The sequence below is a fragment of the Callithrix jacchus genome, chromosome 4, assembly GCF_049354715.1.
Source record: "Callithrix jacchus isolate 240 chromosome 4, calJac240_pri, whole genome shotgun sequence".
Taxonomy (NCBI): domain Eukaryota; kingdom Metazoa; phylum Chordata; class Mammalia; order Primates; family Cebidae; genus Callithrix; species Callithrix jacchus.
Window position 1 is genome coordinate 32,439,783 of NC_133505.1, and position 25,343 is coordinate 32,465,125.

A 25,343-nucleotide genomic window follows, 5' to 3' on the forward strand; every position below is an offset into this window, starting at 1 on the left:
TCTGTCCATTCCCAAAGGGTCTACCTTGACCCTCTCCTACCTACTGCCTGAGCAGGGTGCAAAAAGCCATCCAAAACAGCCCAGAGGGCAACAGAGGCTTGGGTTTGAGGAGATTCAAAAGTGAGCAGCTGAAGTGGGGGTGGGGATGGGGCACAAGTAGTAGAACCCAAATCTGGCTTTTGCCAGATGGAGAAGGTGCTCTTGGCCCAGACATCCTCATAAATAAATAAATAAATAAATAAATAAATAAATAAATAAATAAATAAAATTATTTACAATGCAAAATTTTGGGGAAAAAAGTGTGTGGCTATGGAGTGGCTCCTGTGGATGGTGTGGATGAGCCAGACCACAATGCTGGCCATCTGTGTGGACAGTTTGGCTCCAGGGCACTGCCCACCACACTTATGGCATCCCCAGGCAGGGGCCAGGACACTGAGGCCTCTACTCTAACCAGAGATATCTGGGGAATTGATGGGCCAAGAAGAGGTCATGGGAGAGAGGTAGAAGAGTGAAGCTGGGATGAAAGTAGGTACATAGGAAACCACCAAGGACTGCATAGACATCTTTCTGGCTCCCTATCACACACGTGCATACACACACTCATAGAGCACTATGCAACTTCAGCAGGTACAAGTCACATTGAGGTCTGTGCAAATGACCCTTTTTAAAATTTAAATTTAGTTGTTCTTTATTAACATGGAATTTGGGGTGGTGAGGGTAGCCCCAACCTCCAGGAGGACGAGGTAGGTTCACAGTATTTCCAGCTCACACCTTTCCTGGGTCTTCCTTCAGTGTCACAGTTCGGTTAAAAACAAGCTTTCCCTGATGGCTGTCTGGATTCACAGAGAAGTACCAAAGATGCTCAAACTGGAACTTGTTGAAGGGTTTTGCCAGGGCCACAGAGCAGTCCACTAATGCTGCCTCCACCATGCATAGTGATGCTGGGTTCAGGTCGCTTAAGAATCCACCAGGCACCTCAGTAGGATCTTCAGGGCTCTTGTGCTGGAATAGTCACTCATAAAGGCGAACTTCACATGTCAAAGGCTGTGACACCCAGTGAATAAAGGCCTTTGGCTTCTCTCCAGCATCTACCCTTCGGCAGGTTACCTCCAGACTCTCTACACAACAACTGGGACTCTTGACAACACGTTGCAACTCAATGCTTAAAACCTGGCTCTGGCTCCTCCTTGTAGTCAGTCCTCTCAATGAACACAATGGGTGCAAAAAAAAAAAAACCTGATGGAAGCTTTTGGTCTCATCAACCAGGAAGTTGGGCACCTGGATGTCCAAGGACTTGGCAGAGGGAAAGTTGGTGATGGTGACCCATAGTGACTCCAGCACAGCCATGGCTCATGGGGCTGTGTCTTTCAGCCCATCACGCACACAGGCTTCTAGAAGATGTGGCTCCATTGTGGTCTGTGCCACTGTCACTCCCACCCGGGCACAGAAGTTGTTGATGCCCTCAGGTGGGAAACCCCATCGTTGCAGGGCCGTGCATGTAAAGAGCCGTGGGTCATCCCAGTCCTGCACAGCACCAGTTGCTACAAGCTGGAGGATCTTCCCCTTAGAGTCAACAGCATAGTGCAGGTTGAGATGGCCATACTCCCACTGAACAGGGCAATAGACGTCTAGTGCACTGCAAAGCCAGAAGTAAGAAGAGCATTGGGCCTGGAATTCCTTGGTGCAGAGTAAGTGAGTGATGTGCTCGATGGAGTCACAGAATCAGTGTGTGTAGTTGTAGGAGGGATAGATGCACCATTTTTCTTCTGTGCGGTGGTGTGGTGTATACTTGATTCGATAGGCTACAGGGTTCATCTTGCCATCCTGTATCACTAGCTTCATCTGTAGTGTGGCCTCACCTTCTGAAAACTTGCCCTTGTGCATTGCCTCAAAGACCAGCAGTGACTCCTCCATGGGACGGTCTCTCCAGGGTGAGGGCAGAGGATCATGGCCTTTGAGCTCCTCCCCTCACTGGTGACACACATAAGCCAGACCCCTGTGAATGAGCTCCACAGCCCAGGCATATAGCTGGTCAAAATAGTCAGAGGCATATGTCACTCTGTAAGGTGTGTAACCCAGCCAGGCCACCATGTCATAGATGGCAGTGAAGAACTTTGCTTCCTCCTTCTCAGGGTTGGTGTCATCAAAGCACAGAAAACAGATGCCATTGTTGGCCCTGGCATAGCCAAAGTTGAAAGTGATGGCTTTGGCATGTCCAATATGCAGGATTCCATTGGGTTCTGGCAGGAACTGGGTAAGTACCTGCCCACCAGTAATCTCCAGATGCTGCTTTAGTAGATTAATGGTGTGTGGAGTCATCACATAGCCTGGGGTCTTGTAGTTCTCGTCAGGCTTGTGGAACTTAAGGGCATCCCCCTGGAGCTGCTCCATCAGAGACAGGGTCTGGTCAGCAGTCTCACTATTATCTATCACATCTTTTGCTGTCCTCCAGTCTGTTTCTTCCAGCTGTGCTTTGGCCACCTTGGGCTTCTTCTCCAGATCAGCCTCCATCTTGGGACCCAGAAGGTGGAGGACCTGCATGTCCACTTCATTCTTGATCATTTTGCCATCTGCCCACTTGAGCACAGTCTGAGCCTCTCCCATCAGCAGCCCCATGTTGAAACGGCAGCCATTCATTTCTTTTAAATTGCTTAGGCTATGGAAGTTTATAAAAAGCTTCACCTTGATTCCATTATGAGTTCTTATTATTCAGTTTCCCTCCTGTACCTACACAGTATGGACTACAGTATTGATGTCACTAATTCTTTATCATATTTCCTCATATCTATGCATCCTTGCAGATGACAGCCTACAAAGAACAAGTTATACAGCAAAATATCAGTCCATTACGTGAAATCCTTCCTTATTTAGGTTAACTCAGCGATTAAGGATCTTCTTCCATATCATCTGGATTAGAAGCCATAATGAAGTGCTTTGGGTGTACAAGGTTATGTGTGTATGCATGTATTTCCCAGCGAACATCATCACTTTCATGTGTAATGTAACGTTCTTCAATGCGAGTTTCAAATTCTCTAAGGTCAAGCCAAGTGTGATAGTCCTGTAGCCGGGGATGACTAAGAGATATGTCAATACTCTAATGCTTTCTCATCTTCACTTGAAGCAGATTGTTTATCAAATCAATTGCTTCACCAGAAATTTCTTTCCATGGATTTGGCGGGTATGTAAACGCGGCATTTTGGATCTGATCATTTATATCTTCATCCTCATGAAAAGGAAACGTGCCACTGAGGCTCACATAGATGATAACTCCCACTGACCACATATCTAGGGAACGGTTGTAACCTTTAATCCAGAGAACTTCAGGGGCTAAGTATGCTGGAGTTCCTACCACAGAGCTCCTGAATGACTTTTCAACAATGATGCATGCAAATCCAAAATCACACAACTTCACCTGAGGAAATGGCTCTGCTGATGCAAGCAGCACATTTTCTGGCTTTAAATCACAGTGCACAATATTCTTAAAATGCAGATGCCTCAAAGCAACAAGTATCTGTGTGACCATGAATTTAGTAACTCGTTCTGGAAGCCGACTTTTCTCACTAGATAGAATCATTTCCAACATAACGCCATGCAGCTTTTCCATGACTACAAAGACTCATTCTGGGGTTTCAAACATACATTACAGGTTTACAATCCCAGGATGGTGCAAATTCTGGAAAATAGCCACTTCATTTTGGAGTTGACTTTCTTGTTTTGTGGGGAATCTCATCTCATCAGTTACTTTAATAGCCACATCCCTTCCAGTCTTTCTAGGTTTTCCTCCATAAACAATGCCAAACTGGCCTGAACCAAGCACTTCATCTGCAAAGATCTGGTAAACAGTACTGTTATGCACATTCTCCTGGATCTGACAATTAGATACAGAGATACTCATGGACAAATCTTTGTGATCTTTCCCTTGCCATGGAGAAGTACAAACACTTGTTTGAGGAGTAACAGGCATGAGGGCTTGGCGAATTGCTTTTTCCCAGCTCTATGCTACATCAAGTCCAACTCCAGTAGCAGCAAAAAGAGGATTATGAGAGCTATCCCCATTGTTCTCACCAACGAAGTATATCATAGTATCAGTGATGATTTCAAAACAGTGTGGATTGCTGCCTTGTGAAATGTTTATGAAATCTCTTGGTGAAGATATGTGAAGAATTTCTAAAAGTGGAATTTTCTTACAATACTTTGATCCAGATTCATTCTGAAATAATGTTACTCATTTGCTGTCAAGTCTCCAGTAATGCCTCTTTCTCAGGTTATCCCTGCTGGTGTAATGGACCATCCACCCTTCCTTCACCATGGTGCTGCTCTTCGTCTTTGTGTACTTGATGGATTGTACAACGCTCATTAGCAGAATATTATTGCCTGTTGATGGACTGATTGTTTTAATGGCTTCTTTACTTCTTTCCACATCAAGATCAGATAGTTCCAGGAAGAACATCTTGTCTTCTGGGGGAGATTGCTCTTCCATGTCATCCAAGCCCCTACTGCTATCACTATTTATGTCATTATTGTCAATATCTGTTGGTATATCTGTATCTGTTCCCAGATTCGAAGGTTCTCCATGAAAGTAACCTCTCCAGGCAGTCTCTTGGTACTTTTGATGCACAGCATTTATGACAGTTGAATTTACAATCTTTATACTGCTTTCCTTGGTGAAAGAGGCCTTTCAGTAACTGCTTGCAGTACTGACATATCATGGGACGGGTATAAGAGTGAACAGCAAATGTGTGTGAAACTTTCACTCTGCACATTACCATCTTTACCATCCATATTGGGCGACCACTCCAAGAAGGAATTCTCTTACTTGGTTCCTAGTGGACGTGTGACTCTTCACTTGGAAGGGCTACATATTCAGGCTGTAGGGGTCTTGAAACTGAGAGGCGGGTCCTGGCAAAGATACATTTGACAGATGTCTCTTTCTTACTCCACTACAGTTATTTGGGATCTTGAAAGCACATCATTTATGATAATTTAATCCACAGCCTTCACGTATTTTTCATATACATTATTTTATTAACCTTCACAAAAACCCTATGAGGAAAGTCCAACTATCATCCTTATTTTATACAGTGGAAACCTAGACTCAGAAGTGTCAAGTAACATACTTAACATCACAGACTCAGAACCTAGAACTCATGGAATTCATAGATACTTGTATGAGAGTGCCAAAACCATGCCTCTAACCACTAGGCTACATTGCCTAAAGCTGCTTGTTCCTTCTGAGCTCTGACAGCCCCTTGATACATATAGCTACTCATTAGCCAACTTTCATGTTGACTGGAATTTTACTAAACATTTTCTTGTACTTACATGATTCTTGTCCCCAGTTACACTGTAAGCTACTAAAGAACATAAATTGTACTTCTGGGGCTTTAAGGGTCCCGCCTGAAAAGTGGCTGCTGACTGAACTTATTAGAAGTACACAGTACTCAGTCCTCCTTAGGTGTTTTTGGTTAATTCATCCTTTAGGTAGTGAGTTCACTCCCCCTCCTTCTTTTCCCAAGCCACCTGCTGATAGTGGGTATAAACAAAGAGAAGATCCTTGCTGGGTTCAGACTCCTGAGTAACACACATGTGCATGGCTTAGAGGGTGGGCTGATGGTGGGTGCTGGAATGACTTAGGAGTCTGGGTTTATAGGATCTTGAAGCTTTTAACTCCTTAGGGGTTTGTGTAGGTAGATATATTATAAGGGGGAAAAGAGATTTTGTAAAACAAAATATGAGAAACCCTAGCAACTATTAAGAACTATTGGCTGGGCACAGTGACTCATGCCTGTAATCACAGCACTTTGTGGGTCCAATGCAGGTGGATCACGAGGTTAGGAGTTTGAGACCAGCCTGGCTAACATGGTGAAACCCCATCTATACTAAAAATAAAAACAGTAGCCAGGAATGGGCATGTGCCTGTAATCCCAGCTACTCAGGAGGCTGAGGCAGGAGAATTGCTTGAAACTGGAGGTGGAGGTTGCAGTGAGCTGAGATCATATCACTGTAATCCAGCCTAGGTGTCAGAGTTATACTCTGTCTCCAAAAAAAAAAGAACCATGGTGGGATTTACTCACTTTCTTAACAATCAAAACCATAGTCGGTAATTAACTATACAGCCTTGCTTATACATCACTACAGTATGTTCTTTTTGGTTAACTGATCCATTTAAAATTAGTATCATGAGATCTGATGAATATATCATTTTATATATGCAAAATGTTCTTTTGGGGTTCAATCATCAGAAAGCTGGCTGACCCTGAGTTAGTCACTGCCCCCTCTGGGCCTCCATTTTCTTGCACCCTGACATTCTGGCAGGCTAATTAACATAGCTGTTTTTGGTTCTTGTCAACAGTCTTGAGTTTTTGGAATTCATGAAATGAAATGCTAGAAAAGTACTCTGAAATGTTAAAAGTGCCAGCTCAGGATGATAGAAGATCTCTCCTCATTTATTTCGTGGTTTCGAAGGTTTGGTTTTCTGCATCTTGTTTTCTGAGGAAGATATGTAAAGTCAGGGGGTTATTTCTTGTGAGAAGCCTACACCTGTCCTGCAAAGAAACTCCCATTCTTTGTGGCTGTGGCTGCTCCACCCTGCCCTCTCCTGCTCTTAGGAAAACACCCTCAGAAGCAGCAGTGATCAGCCTCCTTGTCCTCCAGCCCCTTGCAAAGTCCTCTCTGCTTCTCTGTTCCCTCCACCCACCCCAGAGATGCCTCTGCCCTCTTGTGTGCTCTGCATGTTAAACATCAAAAGCTTTCTGCTAAGGCCACAGGGGAGGCAGATAACCTGCATCTGGAAGCCATCACCAGCTGCCTTCAGTGTGCCAGTAAACTAAAACCCCCACATTTATTATAGGGAAAAGTGACAATGTTTCTTTTTAAGCCTCCCTTAAGATGTCTCAAATTGAATCTGGGGCTGCAGAGAAGGCTGCTGGGCAGAAGTGCTTGCTCAACCAAACCAGACCTTCCTCTACCCCTCTCCAAACGCATGTTCTGACCCCATGGGCACAAGGATTTAGGCCCTCTGGGGGCCATCCAGATGCTGCACCTGGCTCAGAACCCTTTCATTTGCAATTGTAACCTCAAGTGGCTGGCAGAATTTCTGCACACCAATTCCACCGAGATGACTGGGGCCCGCAGTGCCAGTCCCCAGCACCTCATCAACAAGCACATCGGGCAGATCAAGAGCAAGAAGTTCTGATGCTCAGCCAAAGAGAAGTACTTCATTCCAGGCAGAGAGGAACAGTGAGTGCAACAGTGACGTGATCTGTCCACACAAGTGCCTCTGTGAGGCCAGCACGGTGGAGTGCTCCAGCCTGAAACTCGCCAAGATCCCCAAGTGTATCCCCCAGTCCACAGCTGAACTGTGATTAAATAACAAAGAGATTTCCATCCTGGAGGCCACTGGGATGTTTAAAAAACTTACACATCTGAAGAAAATCAACCTGAGCAACAACAAGGTGTCAGAAATTGAAGATGGGGTCTTCGAGGGTGCAGCCTCTGTGAATGAGCAGCACCTGACTGCCAACCAGCTGGAGTCCATTGGAGCAGCATGTTCTGGGATCTGGATGGCCTGAGGACCCTGATGCTGCTGAACAACAGCATAAGCTGCATCCACAATGACAGCTCCACAGGCCTGTGCAATGTTTGACTGCTCTCACTCTATGACAACCAGATCACCACCGTGTTCCCAGGGGCCTTTGACACCCTCCAGTCCCTCTCCATGCTGAACCTCCTGGCCAACCCTTTCAACTGCAACTGCCAGCTGGCTTGGCTGGAAGACTGGCTGCAGAAGCACAAGATCATGATGGGAAACCCTCACTGCCAGAACCCCGACTTCTTGCAGCAGATTCCCCTGCAGGACATGGCCTTCCCTGACTTCAGGTGTGAGGAAGGCCAGGAGGAGGGGGCTGCCTGCCTTGCCCACAGTGCCCACAAGAGTGCGCATGCCTACCATGGTTTGATGGAGCAATGAGCACCTGCAGGCCCTGCCCAAGGGTTTCCCCAAGAACATCACAGAACTCTATTTGTATGGGAGCCAGTTCAGGCTGGTTCCAGGACAGCTGTTTACCTTCAAGTACCTGCAGCTTGTGGACTTGAGCAACAACAAGATCAGTTCCTTAAGCAATTCCTCCTTCACCAACAAGAGCCAGCTGACCACTCTGATCCTCAGCTACAACGCCCTACGGTGCATCCCACCACTGGCCTTCCAGGGACTCCGCTCCTTGAAGCTACTGTACCTCCCTGGCAATGACATCTCCACCCTGCGAGAGGGCATCTTCACAGACATGACCTCCCTGTCTCACCTGGCCATTGGTGCCAACCCCCTGTACTGTGACTGCCACCTCCACTGGCTGTCCAGCTGGGTGAAGACTGGCTACAAGGAACCGGGCATTGCCCACTGTGCTGGGCCCCCAGACGTGGAGGGCAAGCTGCTCCTCACCATGCCTGCCAAGAAGTTTGAGTGCCAAGGTCCCCCAACACTGGCTGTCCAGGCCAAGTGTGATCCCTGCTTGTCCAGTCCCTGCCAGAACCAGGGAACCTGCCACAATGACCCTCTTGAGGTGTACAGGTGTGCTTGCCCCAGCAGCTATAAGGGCCAAGACTGTGAGGTATCCCTGGACAGCTGTTCCAGTGGCCCCTGTGAAAACAGGGGCAGCTGCCATTCACAGGAGGGCAAGGATGCCCCATTCACGTGCTCCTGTTCTACTGGCTTTGAAGGACAAACCTGTGGGGTGAACATGGATGACTGTGTGGAGCACGCCTGTGCCAATGGGGCATCTGTGTGGACGGTGTGGGGCAACTACACCTGCCAGTGCCCCCTGCAGTATGAGGGAAGGGCTTGTGAGCAACTGATTGACTTGTGCCCTCCAAATCTGAACCCATGTCAACACAAGGCCCAGTGTGTGGGCACCCCAGCTGGGCCCAGGCATGAGTGTGTGCCAGGTTACGCAGGTGATAACTGCAGCGAGAAACAGGATGACTGCAGGGACCACCATTGCCAGAATGGGGTGCAGTGTGTGGATGAAGTCAATAGCTACTCCTGCCTCTGTGCTGAGGGCTATAGCAGACAGCTCTGTGAGATCCCTCCCCATCCGCCTGCCCCAAGAGCCCCTGTGAAGTGACTGAGTGCCAGAATGGGGCCAACTGTGTGGACCAGGGCAACAGGCCAGTGTGCCAGTGCCTCCCAGGCTTCGGTGGCCCTAAGTGTGAGAAGTTGCTCAGTGTCAACTTTGTAGATTGGGACACTTACCTGCAGTTCACTTACCTGCAAAACTGGCCACGAGCCAACATCACCCTTCAGGTCTCCATGGTAGAGGACAATGGGATCCTTCTGTACAATGGGGACAACGACCACATTGCAGTTGAGTACCAGGACCATGTGCATGTCAGTTATGACCCAGGCAGCTACCCCAGCTGTGCATCTACAGTGCCAAGACAATCAATTCCACAGTTCCACACTGTTGGGCTGGTTGCCTTTGACCAGATTGTAAATCTCTCCACTGATGGCAGCAGCTCCATTACCATGGACAACGTTGGCAAACATTATACACTCAACAGTGAGGTGCCACTCTATGTGGGAGGGATGCCCGTGGATGTCAACTCAGCTTCCTTCTGCCTGTGGCAGATCCTTAATGGCACCAGCTTCCACAGATGCATCCAAAACCTGTACATCAGCAATAAGCTGCAGGGCTTCATCAAGATGTAGATGAAGCCAGGTATGGTGCCAGGCTGTGAACCCTGCCACAAGCTCTACTGCCTGCACAGCATCTGTTCACCCAATGCCACCCTGGGACCCACGTGCCACTGTGAGCCTGGCTGGGGGGTCCTGCACTGCGACCAGCCTGCTGACAGACTCTGCCATGGCCACAAGTGTGTCCACAAGCAATGTGTCCCTCTTGATGCTCTCTCCTACAGCTGCCAGTGCCAGAATGGGTACTCAGGGGCCCTGTGCAACCAGGCTGGGGCCCCAGCAGAGCCCTGCAGAGGCCTGCAGTGCCTGCATGGCTACTGCCAGGCCTTGGCCACCAAGGGAGCACACTGTATGTGACCCTGGCTTTTTGGGCAAGCGGTGCGAGCAAGGTCATGGGCCCCCCTCCTGATGTGCCTTCCCCAGGGTCCCCCACAAATTGCTTTAGCAATTTGACTTTTCCTCCCAGCCTTGGCAGCCCTTCTGTCCTCCCCCAGCCCTGTGCCATGGGCTACTATGAGATTTTGGGGGTCCCTTCACCCTCTGGACACTGCTCTCCATCTCTCCTGGCCCAGTTTGCCCTGCAGCTCCCTTATTCAGGGTATGTGCCTCTTCTGACTGGGTTCTCTCCTTGCAGAAGAGACCACCCCGGGTAACAGCTCCTGGCCCAACCTCTGCATCTTGGCCCCATCACCTCATGACCTGGGCATAGTGGCAGGAAGTCAGAGGGTTGGAGACTCCTTCCAAGGCCCTCCCTGCTCCTTGACCAAGATGATTCTACTGGAATCCAGACTGCTAAAGCAGGGCAGGAAGAAGCTGGAGAAACCCAGAACTCAGGCACCTTAAGGGTCCTCTAGGCCATCCCCTCCCAGCATGAATCCTTTTCATAATGTTGCCTCTGGGTCCTCCAGCCTCTCTTGCACAACTCTAGCAATGGGGACCCCACCTCCCTTGGGCAATTCAATCTGTCCCGGAGGGCCCTGGGAGGAGCTTGTGCATGTCAATGAGAGGGGAAGTATGATGGGGTCTGAGAGCCACAGGCTCTACCCTACAGATGTGGCCCTCTTTCTCCTGCCTCCCTGGAGGCAGCAGCTCACCCATGGGTGTGCCCTGAGGCTTTCTTTTGGTGTCTGTTTCATCCAGAGTCCGAGTGCTGGGGGGACCCTGTCTGGGACTTTCACCAGGTCCAGAGGGTCTATGCCATCTGCTGGATCATGCGGACCCTGTCATGGGTGGAGTGCCGAGGCTCATGTCCAGGCCAGGGCTGCTGCCAGGCCCTTTGGCTGAAGTGGAGGAAGTTCACCTTTAAGTGCAGCGATGGGATCTTTTTTGCCAAGGAGGTGGAAAAGCCCACCAAGTGTGGCTGTGCCCTCTGTGCATAGTGCCAGGCATGGACAGGCAGTTGAGGGTGGATGATGGGGGCCCAGCTGCTGCAGCAGGCTGGGGTGCAGGTCATCACAGGATGGCTCCTGGGCAGCTGGGCCTTCCTGGGTGGGGTGTTGTCAGAGCAGCCTTTTAAAAGCAAATTGCGCCATAGCTGGGGACAGAGGGGATGGGTGAGGCCTGGGCTGCCAGATGCCCTCTCTGGAAGTGCCTTGCATGAATAGATGCTTAATAAATATTTGTTGAATGAAAAAAAACCAAGTAGGGCCATGGTCCTAGACCACTACCTGGCCATTTGCCACCCACTCTACTACCCTCAGCTTATGACCACAGGTGTCTGCTGGGTCCTGCTGGTGGCCTGCTACATGAATGGCTCCATCCTGGCCTCAGGCCTCACCATGGCCATCTTCCAGCTGCCTTTCTGCAATGGCAGCCTGGTCGATCATGTCTTCTGTGACCTCCCAGCCATGCTGGTGCTGGCCTGTGGGTCCCAGGCCCTGCAGGAATGCAGCCTCCTGGCAGCCTGCCTGCTGCTGCTGGTGCTGCCCCTGCTCCTCATTTTGCTCTCCTACACCCAGGTGCTGGTGGTCATCCTGGGTGTCAGGGGGGCTGCGGGCCACTGCAAGGCCTTCAACACGGTGGCAGCAGGCACTTGGAGCCCCCCAGGGCCACGAAGAGGCTGATCTGGGCAGTGCAGGTGGAGGTGGCCACAGCCTGGCCCCCGGCGGGCAGGAGGAAACTGGCCAGCATGTGCGGCATCAGCACCAGCATGTAGGCTGCCTCCACCGCAGACAGCACCCCCAGGAAGTACATCAGTGAGTGCAGGGCAGTATTCACCACGGCCAGGCCTAGAATCAGCAGGTTCCCAACCAGGGTGGCTAGGTAGAGCAGGAAGAGGAGGGTGAAGAGCACTACACGGAGCCCCAGGGGCCATGTGGAAAAGCCCAGGATCACGAACTCCTGCACGGCTGCCCAGCTGGACTCTGCCCAGCGGCTCATGTGAGTGGGCTGGTGCTGAGCGGCAGAAATGACCAGTCCTTTCAAACATCACAATGTCCTTTTCCCACCTGGAAATGTACTCATTCTTCAAGGCCCAGAAGAAACATCAGATCCCAGTTCTGCATGGCTGAGGCCACAGGAAACTCACAATCACAGCCAAAGTCAAAGGAGAGGCAGACCCCTGCTTCACCTTTTTTTTTCTTCTAGCCAATATTTAATAATCCCATAGAAATTGATGTGTAAAAAAAGTCTTTATGACCTGTTACCACCCTAAAGAATACATTATAAGAACTTTCAAGAATATGTTCTTTGACTTATAACCTTGGCTCTTCTTTACAATTACCTTTGCTGCAGCCAGTACATGCTCCTTGTTAATGACTCTTCATTTATTTTCACAAGCATTTGTCCTGGACTCTTCTGCTAATCAATGAACAAACAGTAAACAGCTCAGATGGACCAGTAAATCACCACTTTTCTCCAGACAAAGTTGAGGCTTCTGTCGCTTGAAGACTTGCTTTAGAAAGCCACAGGGAGCCTTCTGTTTTATCTGCTTCCTTTGGGAGACTGTGGTAGACAGTGCCATCCTCTCCATCAGGTACCAGCTGCCTCAGCTTCCAAGGTGTTCCCTGCACTGCACACAAGCTCAGGGAAAACAATCCGGTCCCACTGATGCCCCAACAACATTGTCCAGGTCAGCTTTAAAATGTCCCGGCAGAGGGAGGGTGGCATGGGGAGTGACGTTTACTTTTTTTTTGGAGATGGAGTCTCGCTCTGTCACCCAGGCGAAAGGGCCGTGGCATGATCTCGGCTCACTGCAACCTGCACCTCCCAGGTTCAAGCAATTTTCTGCCTCAGCCTCCCAAGTAGCTGGGATTGCAGGCACCTGCCACCATGCCCAGCTAATTTTTATATTTTTAGTAGAGATGGGGTTTCACCATCTTGACCAGGTTGGTCTTGAACTCCTGACCTCATGATCCACCCTCCTTGGCCTCCCAAAGTGCTGGAATTATAGGCATGAGCCACTGTGCCCAGCCAGGGAGTGACTTCTTAATGGGTAAGGGGCTTACTTCTGTGGTGCCAGAATCATTTTGGGTCTCTGGAGACGTGATGGTTGAACAATGTGGTGAACATATTAGATGCCACTGAATTTGTATACTTCAGAATGTTTTGGTTATGTGAATTTTACCTCAACTAAAAGCAAAATGTCCAGGCACTGCTTGTGCTGCTGGATTTGAGATTAGACAGATGATTCTGTCCATACCTTCCACCAGTAGGAAGAGGGTGAGCTGATCCAGAGTCCCTGAGCCTACACATGGCTATGGTGGGTGGGATGGTCTTTGGATATGTCGGCCTAGCTAGGCTATAGTCCCCAGTAATTCAGACACTAATCTAGGTATTGCTGTGAAGGTATTTTGTAGATGTAACAAAAGTCCATAACCAGTCAACTAAGTAAGTGTGATTATCTGGGATCATCTGGGTGAGCCTGACCTTATCTGTCAAAAGGCCTAAAGAGCAGAGCTAAGGGCTTCCCTGAGGAAGAAATCCTGCCTGTTGACAGCAGCCCACCTCTTGGTGAGAGTTCCTGACAGCCTGCCCTTCCTGACCGCCTGTCTTATAGATTTTGGACATGACTAGCCAGCTCCTACAATCATTGAAATCAATTACTTGCAATAAAGCTCAATACATAACCTAAAAAAAAAAAAAAAGACCTAGCATCCTACTCATGCCGTGGCCTTGGGCAGGCGGCTCCCACCACAGCCATCGAGCTTGGAGGTCAGCCAGGTCCAGAGCCCAGGCAGGCATCCCGTGGTGGGTCTGGAGGAAGCAGCCCTGGGCTTTCCTCTCCCGCCATCTCCGGAGGAGGCCCCTCTGCCCCCGAGCACCCAGAGCAGGTGCCCTGGGACCAGCCAGCCAGGAGCGGCCACTCTTTTGGCACCATCCACAACACAGAACGGCCCTGGGGCCCCAGCACAGAACGGCGCCGGCTGGGCGAACCGCAGACCCGGTCCTCGCTGACGCCCCAGCTCACAGGCTCCGCAGCCCAATCCACAGTCCCTCAAACCGCGCAACCTGGAAGGCATCCTCGACGAGTGCCAGCTGCTCCGCTACTTGCAGTTGGCCCAGGACCACGAGGTGTGCCTGTGGCAGGGCGGCAAACCCCAGCAGGATGAAATCTGCAACGCCTTTGAGGAAATCGTGCAGTGGCTTCTGCAGCTTTAGAACAACTTATACTTCTCCCAATCTGCTTTTAACCTGGCCCTCACCATCTTCAGCCGCCTCCTGATTTCAGTGAAGGTAAAAGAGAAATACCTGCATTGTGCCGCAATTGTTTCCTCGAGGCTTGCTGCAAAACTTAATGAAGAAAATGAGGTAATTCCACAAGTAAACCACTTTATAAAGCACCATGGCTCTGACTATTCCCCGGATGAGCTGCTGAGGATGGAGCTGGCCATTCTGGACACATTGCACTGGGACCTCTATTTTGGGATGTCACTAGACTTCTTGACTGTATTTCATGCCCTGGTGGTCCTGAGCTGGCCGCATGTGTTGGAGCCGCTGCCTCAGAGGAATCCTTCCCTCCACGTCGCATCCCTGACCAGGCAGCTGCAGCACTGTATGGCAGGCCACCAGGTGCTGAAGTTTAAGGGCTCCACACTGGCCTTGGTCATTATCACCTTAGAGTTGGAGAGGCTCATGCCCAACTGGTGTGCTCCTATATCTGATCTGCTAAGGAAAGCACAGGTTGGTAATATGCAGTAAAGCTGCTGCAAAGAACTTGTAGTGCAGCAGCTGAGAACTTTTCAGTCATGCACCTGCATAGACAGCTTTGTGCCACTTGCCAGCCAACCCCTCTGCCTCCACCCCAGGACCTTCAGAGCATAATGTGAAACCTCCTTGCTTGGACTACTGTGAGTTCTTTGGCTTGTTATGAATCCTGTAAAAAGAAGGGAAGGTATCCCTGGAAGAGAATCTGAGAAAAATTTCCCTACTGAGTCCTTGGGGAAAAAAAAGGAGGGAGGGAAAGGCAGGCTGGAAAAAAAAAAGAAAAAAGAAAAAAAGGGGCCATCCTAACTAAGGATGTGGTGCTCCAATGGGGAGAAATGCCCACGTCTGTGGCCTACATTTATTCCAATCAGATAATGGGATGGGGAGAGAAAACTATTGAGATTCAGTCAGTGAAACAGGACATTTGGATGGAGTATTTATGCATAAGCGAGCTCAAAGGTTAAAGTTTCTATGTGAAGGAAATGATAAGGTATTTTTTGCATCCGTGCGATCTGGAGGAAATAGCCAAGTGTTTTTCATGACCCTCAACAGAAATTCCATGATTAACTGGTAACAGAAGAGCACCTGGCACTTATCTTCATGGCGTTATTTCTAATTTAAAAGAACATAACTCATTTGGACTTATGTCAGTCTAGAGGCAGAGTCAGAAGGCTTGGTTGAACATAATTGCTTTCCCTTTTCCTCTCCCTCCACTCCTCCCAAAACAGTCCATCTTTCAACGTTGCAGCCTGGTTGAGAAGGAGAGAAAAAGGTGGCAGGAATTTCCAGGAGATCCCCAAGAATGCTGCCTTGTCTGTGGACAGAGATGGACCATGTGCCCTTCGGAGTTAGGGATAGAAACAAATATTGTGTGTTCTTAACAATTCAGCTGTGTTATGGTGGGTTTTCAGTTTTTACCTTTTTTCTTTACCCCTTTACTATGAAAGAATGGGGAAAGAATGCCTACTGAGAAAATGAGTCTGTTTTTAATTTTGTCTGCCTACTGGTTTTAAGTATATGGTATGTTGTAAAATTTCCAATTTCCAGTGATGAGAGATAGCACAATAAATGTATCTTATCTCCTTATGCTGAAGGCCATAACTACATAGTCAGGTAATTTAAGAACTCTCTTGCCTTCACCAACCCAAAAGGTTGCTTTTTGATAGCAACTGGCTAATGAGTTTTTAAAACAGCAGAAAAATACTAGTTTTCCCCTCTTTTGGGAAAAAGTCTATTTCTTTTGGGAAATAGATTTTAAATGGCTAAGCTACTAGCCTTAAAACTACTAGTCTAATAAAATCAACTACAACTTTTGTGAATCTGACAGGCCATATTTTTATATGGCTCTTTACAAAATGGAGGGTGTTGAATAGGATACTAATGCCATCAAGTTGAGCTGGCCTAGCAATTGAGGGACCTCAGCTATTATGCAACAGATCAGGGCAAAAGATGGGATGACAGATGGGGTCACACAGAAAGAGCTTCTAGGAAACAAGCTTAAATATTCTTTTTTAAAATGCACAAAGCCTCCCAGCTAAGAAGTCACTTGGTTTGGGCTTCATTAGGACTGAGACTTTGTTGAGTTCTTTCTGGGAACTGGGGAGTAAACAATATGTAGGCTCTGAACATTCCCAGCACTCTCCTGAGCTTGCCACTTTTGCAAGATGAAAACTGTGACTGAAAAAACTAATAATAATGTTTCTGAGCTGCCTGTGTTCTCCCTGGGGGTGTAAGAGAATGAACTAGACTCCTAAGCTTGCCTGAGATACAGAAGGCATCATTGGCTCTAATTTTAGAGAACTTGAAAGCAAGGTTTTGGACAAAATTTTGAGACCCTAATCACTTTTCCTTCCTCCAAATTACCCAACATACGGTAAACAACATTTGTGCAGATATATGTATGTATTTAGTTCAGGTTGACTTATGTCCTTATAAACTCTTAATCAAATGATTTGAACTTTCACATGACTGGGACTTTTTTCTCCAAAGCTACAAGCATGGCCGCCTGTGGTATCGAGGTGTTGCAAACAATATCTGTGTTGTGCTTCCTGTTTTAACCTAATCGCTTTGTTTTGTTTGTTTTTGTTTCACTGTTTATCACAGCAGTGTTATCTCCAGGAGACATATAGAGACCTCAGCTGGCAATCTCAGGTGCATCTCACATTTTAAAAGCAAAACAGTAGTTGACCAAATTTTTCTTCTTAAAAAAATTGGTGGTGGAGGGGAATCCAATAGCAAAAACTAATGTGAATTGTTTCTGGAGAAAATAATTACTGCAAATGGATTGTTAAAAAACACTGTAATCCTACTGATTTTGCCTAAATACATGAGCAGCTAATGTACTATTAATGAGAACAAAATACACATTAGGAAAATTGAGCCATTTCCATCTAGTGGTTTGGGCAAGATGGGAAAGAGAAGTGGAAACATTCTAGTTTCTGGATGTATCTTCTCAAATTACATGCCACAAATTCAACTTTTTGGATTGAATTTAACAACTACTGTAATTGGATGCCGATGTGGACAAGATATATTGATTTCAATTTCATTCCCGAATGTGATTGCCACCAACTCTTTATGTTGCTGCTGTGGTATTTTAAACCAGAAGCTTCTTTAAATTATGTTGCAAACTGATCATTGTTTTTATGTTTTGTTTTCTTTTTATTTCTAAGTGATAAGTTTAAAACACACAGCTTTAAATGATTTTTTTTGAGTAGTAGTCATCCTTTATGAATGTGAAACAAATAGGTGAAGCTTTATTTGTGGAAATTCTTACATTGCTTTTCATGGTCTAAATGAAGTTAATTGTAGCTTCAAAGTTTACATGAAAATTTAAAAAGATTTGGCTGAAAAATTCCACGTTATTTATTCATTTTTAAGTTTTGTCATCCCAAAGATATTTTGCTTTTTTTGCCCCAAGGAATGATGGGAACATCTTTTTTTTAAATTGCATTTTACGTTTTGGGGTACATGTGCAGAACATGCAAGATAATTACATAGGTACACACGAGGCAGCATGATTTGCTGCCTTCCTCCCCTTCACCCACATCTGGCATTTGTCCCCATGCTATCCCCTCCCAGCTCCCCCCTCAAGCTGTCCCTCCCCTATTCCCCCAATAGACCCCAGTGTGTAGTGCTCCCCTTCCTGTGTCCATGTGTTCTCATTGTTCATCACCCGCCTATGAGTGAGAACATGTGATATTTCATTTTATGTTCTTGTGTCAGTTTGCTGAGATTGATGTTCTCGAGGTTCATCCATGTCCCTACAAAGGACACAAACTCATCGTTTTTGATTGCTGCATAATATTCCATGGTGTATATGTGCCGCATTTTTCCAGTCCAGTCTATCATCAATGGGAATTTGGGTTGGTTCCAGGTCTTTGTTATGGTAAACAGTGCTGCAATGAACATTTGTGTACATGATTCCTTATAGTAGAACGATTTATAGTCCTTTGGATATATACCCAGTAATGGGATTGCTGGGTCAAATGGAATTTCTATTTCTAGGTCCTTGAGGAATCGCCACACTTGTCTTCCATAATGGTTGAACTAATTTACACTCCCATCAACAGTGTAAAAGTGTTCCTATTTCTCCACATCCTCTCCAGCATCTGTTGGTCCAGATTTTTTTTTTTTTTTTTTGAGACGGAGTTTCGCTCTTGTTACCAGGCTGGAGTGCAATGGCGTGATCTCGGCTCACTGCAATCTCCGCCTCCTGGGTTCAGGCAATTCTCCTGCCTCAGCCTCCTGAGCAGCTGGGATTACAGGTACGCACCACCATGCCCAGCTAATTTTTTGTAATTTTAGTAGAGACGGGGTTTCACCATGTTGACCAAGATGGTCTCGATCTGTTGACCTCGTGATCCACCCGCCTCGGCCTCCCATCGTGCTGGGATTACAGGCTTGAGCCACCGTGCCCAGCCGGTCCAGATTTTTTAATGATAGCCATTCTAACTGGTGTGAGTTGGTATCTCAATGTAGTTTAGATTTGCATTTCTCTAATGACCAGTGTTGATAAGCATTCTTTTATATGTTTGTTGGCCTCATGTATGTCTTCTTTGTAAAGTGTCTGTTCATATCCTTTGCACATTTTTGATTGGTCTTGTTTTCCTTTTTTTTCTTGTAAATCTCTTTGAGTTTTTTGTAAATTCTGGAAATCAGCCCATTGTCAGAGAGGTAAACTGCAAAATTTTGTTCCCATTCTGTTTGTTGCTAATTTACTCTAATGACTGTTTCTTTTCCAGTGCAGAAGCTGTGGAGTTTGATTAGGTCCCATTTGTCTATTTTGGCTTTTGATGCCTATGCTTTTGGTGTTTTGGTCATGAAGTCCTTGCCTACTCCTATATCCTGAATGGTTTTGCCTAGATTTTCTGCTAGGGTTTTTATGGTGCGAGGTCTTATGTTTAAGTCTTTAATCCATCTGGAGTTAATTTTAGTGTAAGGTGTCGGGAAGGGGTCCAGTTTCTGCTTTCTGCACATGCCTAGCCAGTTTTTCCAACACCATTTATTAAACAGGGAACCCATATCTCCATTGCTTGTTTTTGTCAGGTTTATCAAAGATTGTAAGGTAATAGATATGTTGTGTTGCTTCCGATGCCTCCGTTCTGTTCCATTGGTCTATATCTCTGTTTTGGTACCATTACCATGCTGTTTTGATTACTGTAGCTTTGTAGTATAGTTTGAAGTCCTGTAGTGTGATGCCTCCTGCTGTGTTCCTTTTGCTAAGAATTGTCTAGGCTATGCGGGCTATCTTTTGGTTCCATATGAAGTTCACGGTGGTTTTTTCCAGTTCTGTGAAGAAGGCCATTGGTAGCTTGATGGGGTTAGCACTGAGTATGTAAACAACTTTGGGCAGTATAGCCATTTTCACAATATTGATTCTTCCTAACCATGAACATGAAATCTTTCTCCATCTGTTTGTGTCCTCTCTTATTTCCTTGAGCAGTGGTTTGTAGTTCTCCTTGAAGAGGTCCTTTACGTTCCTTGTTAGTTGTATTCCTAGGTATTTTATTCTTTTTGTAGCAATTGTGAATGGCAGTTCGTTCTTGATTTGGCTCTCTTTCAGTCTGTTATTGGTGTATAGGAATACTTGTGATTTTTGCACACTCATTTTGTATCCTGAGACTTTGCTGAAGTTGCTTATCAGTTTCAGGAGTTTTTGGGCTGAGACGATGGGGTCTTCTAGATAAACTATCATGTCATCTGCAAATAGAGATTATTTGGCTTCCTTCTTTCCTATTTGAATACACTTTATTTCTTTTTTTGCCTGAATGGTCTGGCTAAAACTTCCATTACTATATTGAATAGGAGTGGTGAGAGAGGGCATCCTTGTCTAGTGCCCGATTTCAAAGGGAATGCTTCCAGTTTTTGCACATTCAGTATGATATTGGCTGTTGATTTGTCATAAATAGCTTTTATTACTTTGAGATACGTTCCATCAATACCGAGTTTATTGAGAGTTTTTAGCAAAAAGGGCTGTTGAATTTTGTCAAAGGCCTTCTCTGCATCAATTGAGATCATGTGATTTTTGTTTTTAATTCTGTTTATCTGGTGAATTACATATATAGACTTGTGTATATTGAACCAGCCTTGCATCCCTGGGATGAATCCTACCTGATCATGGTGGATAAGCTATTTGATGTGCTGTTTCAATCGTCTCGCCAGTATTTTATTGAAGATGTTTGCGTCTATGTTCATCATGGATATTTGCCTAAAGTTTTCTTTTCTTGTTGAGTCCCCACCGGGTTTTGGTATCAGGATGATGTTGGTCTCATAAAATGATTTGGGAAGGATTCCCTCTTTTTGGATTATTTGGAATAGTTTCAGAAGAAATGGTACCAGTTCCTCTTTCTGTGTCTGGTAGAATTCGGCTGTGAACCCATCTGGAACTGGGCTTTTTTGTGTGGTAAGCTCTTAATTGCTACCTCAACTTCAGACCTTGTTATTGGTCTATTCATAGTTTTGGCTTCCTCCTGGTTTAGGGTTGGGAGGACACAGGTGTCCAGGAATTTATCCATTTCTTCCAGATTTACTAGTTTATGTGCATAGAGTTGTTTGTAATATTCTCGGATGATGGCTTAAATTTCTGTGAAATCTGTGGTGATGTCCCCTTTATCGTTTTTTATTGCATCTATTTGGTTGTTCTCTCTTTTCTTTTTTATCAGTCTGGCTAGTGGTCTGTCTATTTTGTTGATCTTTTCAAAAAACCAGCTCTTGGATTTATTGATTTTCTGAGGGGTTTTTGTGTCTCTATCTCCTTCAGTTCTGCTCTGATCTTAGTTATTTCTTGTCTTCTGCTAGGTTTTGAGTTTTTTTTAATCTTGCTCCTCTAGCTTTTTCATTTTTGACGATAGGGTGTCAATTTTGGATCTCTCCACTCTTCTCATGTGGGCACTTATTGCTATATATTTTCCTCTAGATACTGCTTTAAATTTGTCCCAAATATTCTGGTATGTTGTGTCTTCATTCTCATTGGTTTCGAAGAACTTTTTTATTTCTGCCTTTATTTCATTGTTTATCCAATCAACATTAAAGAGCCAGTTGTTCCGTTTCCATGAAGCTGTGTGGTTCTGAGTTAGTTTCTGGATTCTGAGTTCTAACTTGATTGTGCTATGGTCTGGGAGACGATTTGTTATGATTTCAGTTGTTTTGCATTTGCTGAATAGTGCTTTACTTCCAATTATGTGGTCAATTTTAGAGTACGTTTGATGTGATGCTGAGAAGAATGTTTATTCTATGGATTTTGGGTGGAGAGTTCTGTAAATGTCTATCAGGTTTGCTTGTTCCAGGTCTGAGTTCAAGCCCTGGGTATCCTTGTTATTTTTCTGTCTGGTTGATCTGTCTAATATTGACAGTGGAGTGTTAAAGTCTCCCATTATTATTGCGTGGGAGTCTAAGATTTTTGTAAGTCTTTAAGAACTTGCCTTATATATCTGGGTGCTCCTGTATTGGGTCCATATATATTTAGGATCATTAGCTCTTTTTGTTGTATTGATCCTTTTACCATTATGTAATGTTCTTCTTTTTCTCTTTTGATCTTTGTTGCTTTAAAGTCTATTTTATCGGAGACGAGAATTGCAACTCCTGCTATTTTTTGCTTGCTATTTTCTTGGTAAACCTTTCTCCATCCCTTTATTTTGAGCCTTTTTGTGTCCTTGCTTGTGAGGTGGGTTTCCTGGATACAGCACAACGATGGGTTTTGGCTTTTTATCCGATTTGCCAGTCTGTGTCTTTTGATTAGTGCATTTAGCCCATTTACATTTTAGGTTAATATTGTTATGTGTGTATTTGATACTGCCATTTTGATGCTAGCTGGCTGTTTTGCCCATTAGTTGATGCAGATTTTTCATTTTTTTGATGCTCTTTAGCATTTGGTATGTTTTCAGAATGGCTGGTACTCGTTGTTCCTTTCTATGTGTAGTGCCTCTTTCAGGAGCTCTTGTAAAGCAGGCCTAGTGGTGACAAAATCTCTGAGTACTTGCTTGTTCGTAAAGGATTTTATTTTTCCTTCACTTATGAAGTTTAGTTTGGCTGGATATAAAATTATGGGTTGAAAGCTCTTCTCTTTAAGGATGTTGAATATTGGCCTCCACTCTCTTCTGGCTTATAGGGTTTCTGCCGAGAGATCTGCTGTCGGTCTAATGAGTTTCCCTTTGTTGGTGACCCGGCCTTTCTCTGTGGCTGCCCTTAGCATTTTCTTCTTCATTTCAACCCTGGTGAATCTGATGATTATGTGCCTTGGGGTTTCTCTTCTTGCAGATTATCTTTGTTGTGTTCTCTGTATTCCTTGGACTTGGATATTGGCCTGCCTTGCTAGGTTGGGGAAATTTTCCTGGATAATATCCTGAAGAGTATTTTCCAGCTTGGATTCATTCTCTTTGTCACATTCAGATACACCTATCTGAATGTAGATTAGGTCTCTTCACATAGTCTCACATTTCTTGGAGAGTTTGTTCATTTTTTTGGCGCTTTTTTCTCTAATCTTGGCTTCTCATTTTATTTCATTGAGTTGATCTTCGACTTCTGATATCCTTTCTTCTGCTTGGTCAATCGGCTGTTGAAACTTGTGCACACTTCAAGAAGTTCTCACGTTGTGTTTTTCAGCTCCTTCGATTCATTCATATTCCTAAGTTGTCCATTCTTGTTTTTCCCTCAAATTTTTTTCAAATCTTCCTTCAAGGTTCTTAGTTTCTTTGCATTGACTTAAAACATGTTCTTTTAGCTCACAGAAGTTTCTCCTTACCCACCTTCTGAAGTCTGATTCCATCATTTCATCAAATTCATTCTCCTTCCAGCTTTGTTCCCTTGCTGGTGAGGAGTTTTGGTCCTTTTTAGGAGGTGATATGTTCTTGTTTCGGGTGTTTTCCTCGTTTTCGTGCTGGTTTCTTTCCATCTTTGTGGATTTGAGTAGTTGCTTATTTTTTTATTGGGTCTCTGAGTGGAGGCCCAGATCGTTGATGATGAAATATTTCTGTTTCTTAGTTTTCCTTCAAACAGTGTAGCCCCTCTGTTGTAAGACTGCTGAGGTCCACTCCAGGCCCTGATTTCCTGGGGTACACCTGTAGCAGCTGAGGAACAGTGAGGGATGCTACCAGTTTCTTCTGCTGCTATGTTTGTCCCAGAATGATACCCGCAGAATGTCAGTTTGATCTGTCCTTTTTGAGGTGACTCTGGGTAAACGGGGCTCAGGGAGCTGCTTGAGGAGATGGTCTGTACTTTATAGGAGCTCAAATGCTGAGCTGTGAGCTCCGTTGTTCATTCAGGGCTGCTAGGCAAGTACATTTAAGTCTGCTGCAGCAGAACTTATAAAACCCCTGTTTTCCCTCAGATGCTCTGTCTCGGGGAGTTAGAGCTTTATTTATGAGTATCTGTTGCACTGTCCTGCCCATCTAGGAGGCAGTTTAGTCACTATTTGCCTGCTGAGGCTCTGCCCTGCTGCCGTGGGGTTTGCCCTGTTGCCGTGGGCTCTGCTCTGCTGCCGTGGGCTCTGCCCTGCTGCCATCGGCTCTGCCCTGCTGACCTGGGCTCCGCCCTGCTGCTGTGGGCTCCTCCCTGTTGGCAAAGTCTCTCTGTTATTGTGGTTGCCTCGGCAATGGCAGGCTGCATCAGCAATGGGAGAGTACCTCAGTAGGGGTGGAATGGCTCAGTAATGGTGGACGTCCCTCCCCCACCGAGCTGCACTGTCCTAGGTTCTGCTTTGCCCATGGTGAAACTCTCAACCCTGAGCATTTCAAATCGCCATGCTGTTTGTCCCTGTGGGGGTGGGACCCGTCCAGCCTGATCATCTGGCTCCGTGCCTCAGGGCCCTTTTGGTTTTTTTTTTTAAGTTGAACGGTTGACTCTCTCCCAGGTGTTTCAGTCTCCTGCTGAAAGGGCACCAGGATCTGTGTGATTTCTCATGCAGTGACCCATTGCGCCGGCTCATAGTTTGCTTCCCAGTAATCTCCTGGCCCGGCTCACTGTCCAAGTCCTATTTAATCAAATGAATATGCTAATCTGCCCTCCCAAATCTCAAACTGCTGGTTTTACAGGGCACTCAGGCCAGTACATTTTGTGCGGCATGCTGCTGCACTGAGGCACTGGCCAAAATGGCCACGCCAGCCGAGACAGCTGCGCTGGTGTCCTGTATCTCTCATACACCTGGGAATTTCTCCGTTCTGTGGGCAACAAAGATTCATCTGGAAATGTGGTGTGAACTCACCCTCTGCGTCTTCACTGAGAGCTGCAATCCTGAGTTGCTTCCAGAGCACCATCCTCCCCCACTCCCTGCCTTCTTTCTTTCTTTCATTTTTTCTTTCTTTCTTTCTTTCTTTCTTTCTTTCTTTCTTTCTTTCTTTCTTTCATTGAGATGAAGTCTCACTCTGTTGCCCAACCTGGAGTGCAGTGTTGTGATCTAAGCTTACTGCAAACTCCACCTCCTGGGTTCAAGTGATTCTCCTGCCTCAGCCTCCTGAGTAGATGGGACTACAGGCACATATCACCATACCTGGCTAATTATTTTTTGTATTTATTAGTAGAGATGTGTTGGCCAGGCTGGTCTGGATGTACTGACCTTATGATCTGCCCACCTTGGCCTCCCAAATTACTGAGATTACAGGCGCGAGCCACCACCTGCTGCCCCATACTTAGCATTCTAGAGGCAGTGATTTTCAAGTTTTTGAGTTGAATCTTTCACTTTTATTTTTTAATTTTTTTAAATTTTTATTCTACCTGTAATCTGATAGTAATTGCTCCTTTATTTGAGCTGAATCTTTCAGTATCTCCATGCATATCATCAGAAACTATTTATATTGCTATTCTTGAGTTTTTTCCATTTTAGGCATTATCTGCCAGCTTTTAACTGCAGAGATGAAGATCCCCTTCCCACCCTGATCAGCACAAATATGCTTTCTGACTCTCATCCCAATCTCTTTGGGGTAACTTTGTGACATCTCTATTCATTTCTTATTCTTACGTGCCTGTGTAGACACCACTGAGTTGCACAGTTAAGGATAACTTTTGGCTATCTTTC

At 45.9% G+C, this 25,343-nt stretch overlaps 1 protein-coding gene and 4 pseudogenes across 2 annotated transcripts; 2 read left to right on the forward strand and 3 right to left on the reverse strand.

Moving 5' to 3' along the window:
• Window positions 1-670: 670 nt before the first annotated feature.
• LOC103796774 (glutamine--tRNA ligase pseudogene) lies at window positions 671-2,620 on the reverse strand (annotated as a pseudogene). Its single transcript, XR_013534773.1, has one exon. The product of XR_013534773.1 is annotated as a glutamine--tRNA ligase pseudogene (transcript).
• A 264-nt stretch (window positions 2,621-2,884) lies between these two features.
• LOC103796775 (serine/threonine-protein kinase D3 pseudogene) lies at window positions 2,885-4,793 on the reverse strand (annotated as a pseudogene).
• Window positions 4,794-6,731: 1,938 nt separating this feature from the next.
• LOC118153149 (slit homolog 1 protein-like) lies at window positions 6,732-11,067 on the forward strand (annotated as a pseudogene).
• Window positions 11,068-12,406: 1,339 nt separating this feature from the next.
• LOC100403683 (centromere protein W-like) lies at window positions 12,407-12,650 on the reverse strand. The gene is made up of 2 exons (XM_078370525.1): window positions 12,525-12,650; window positions 12,407-12,484 (listed from the first exon to the last, which is right to left on the reverse strand). The coding sequence occupies exons 1-2, from the start codon at window positions 12,648-12,650 to the stop codon at window positions 12,407-12,409; spliced, it is 204 nt and encodes a 67-aa protein (XP_078226651.1).
• Window positions 12,651-13,379: 729 nt separating this feature from the next.
• Window positions 13,380-14,950, forward strand: LOC100403316 (cyclin-I2-like; annotated as a pseudogene).
• The last annotated feature ends 10,393 nt before the right edge of the window (window positions 14,951-25,343 follow it).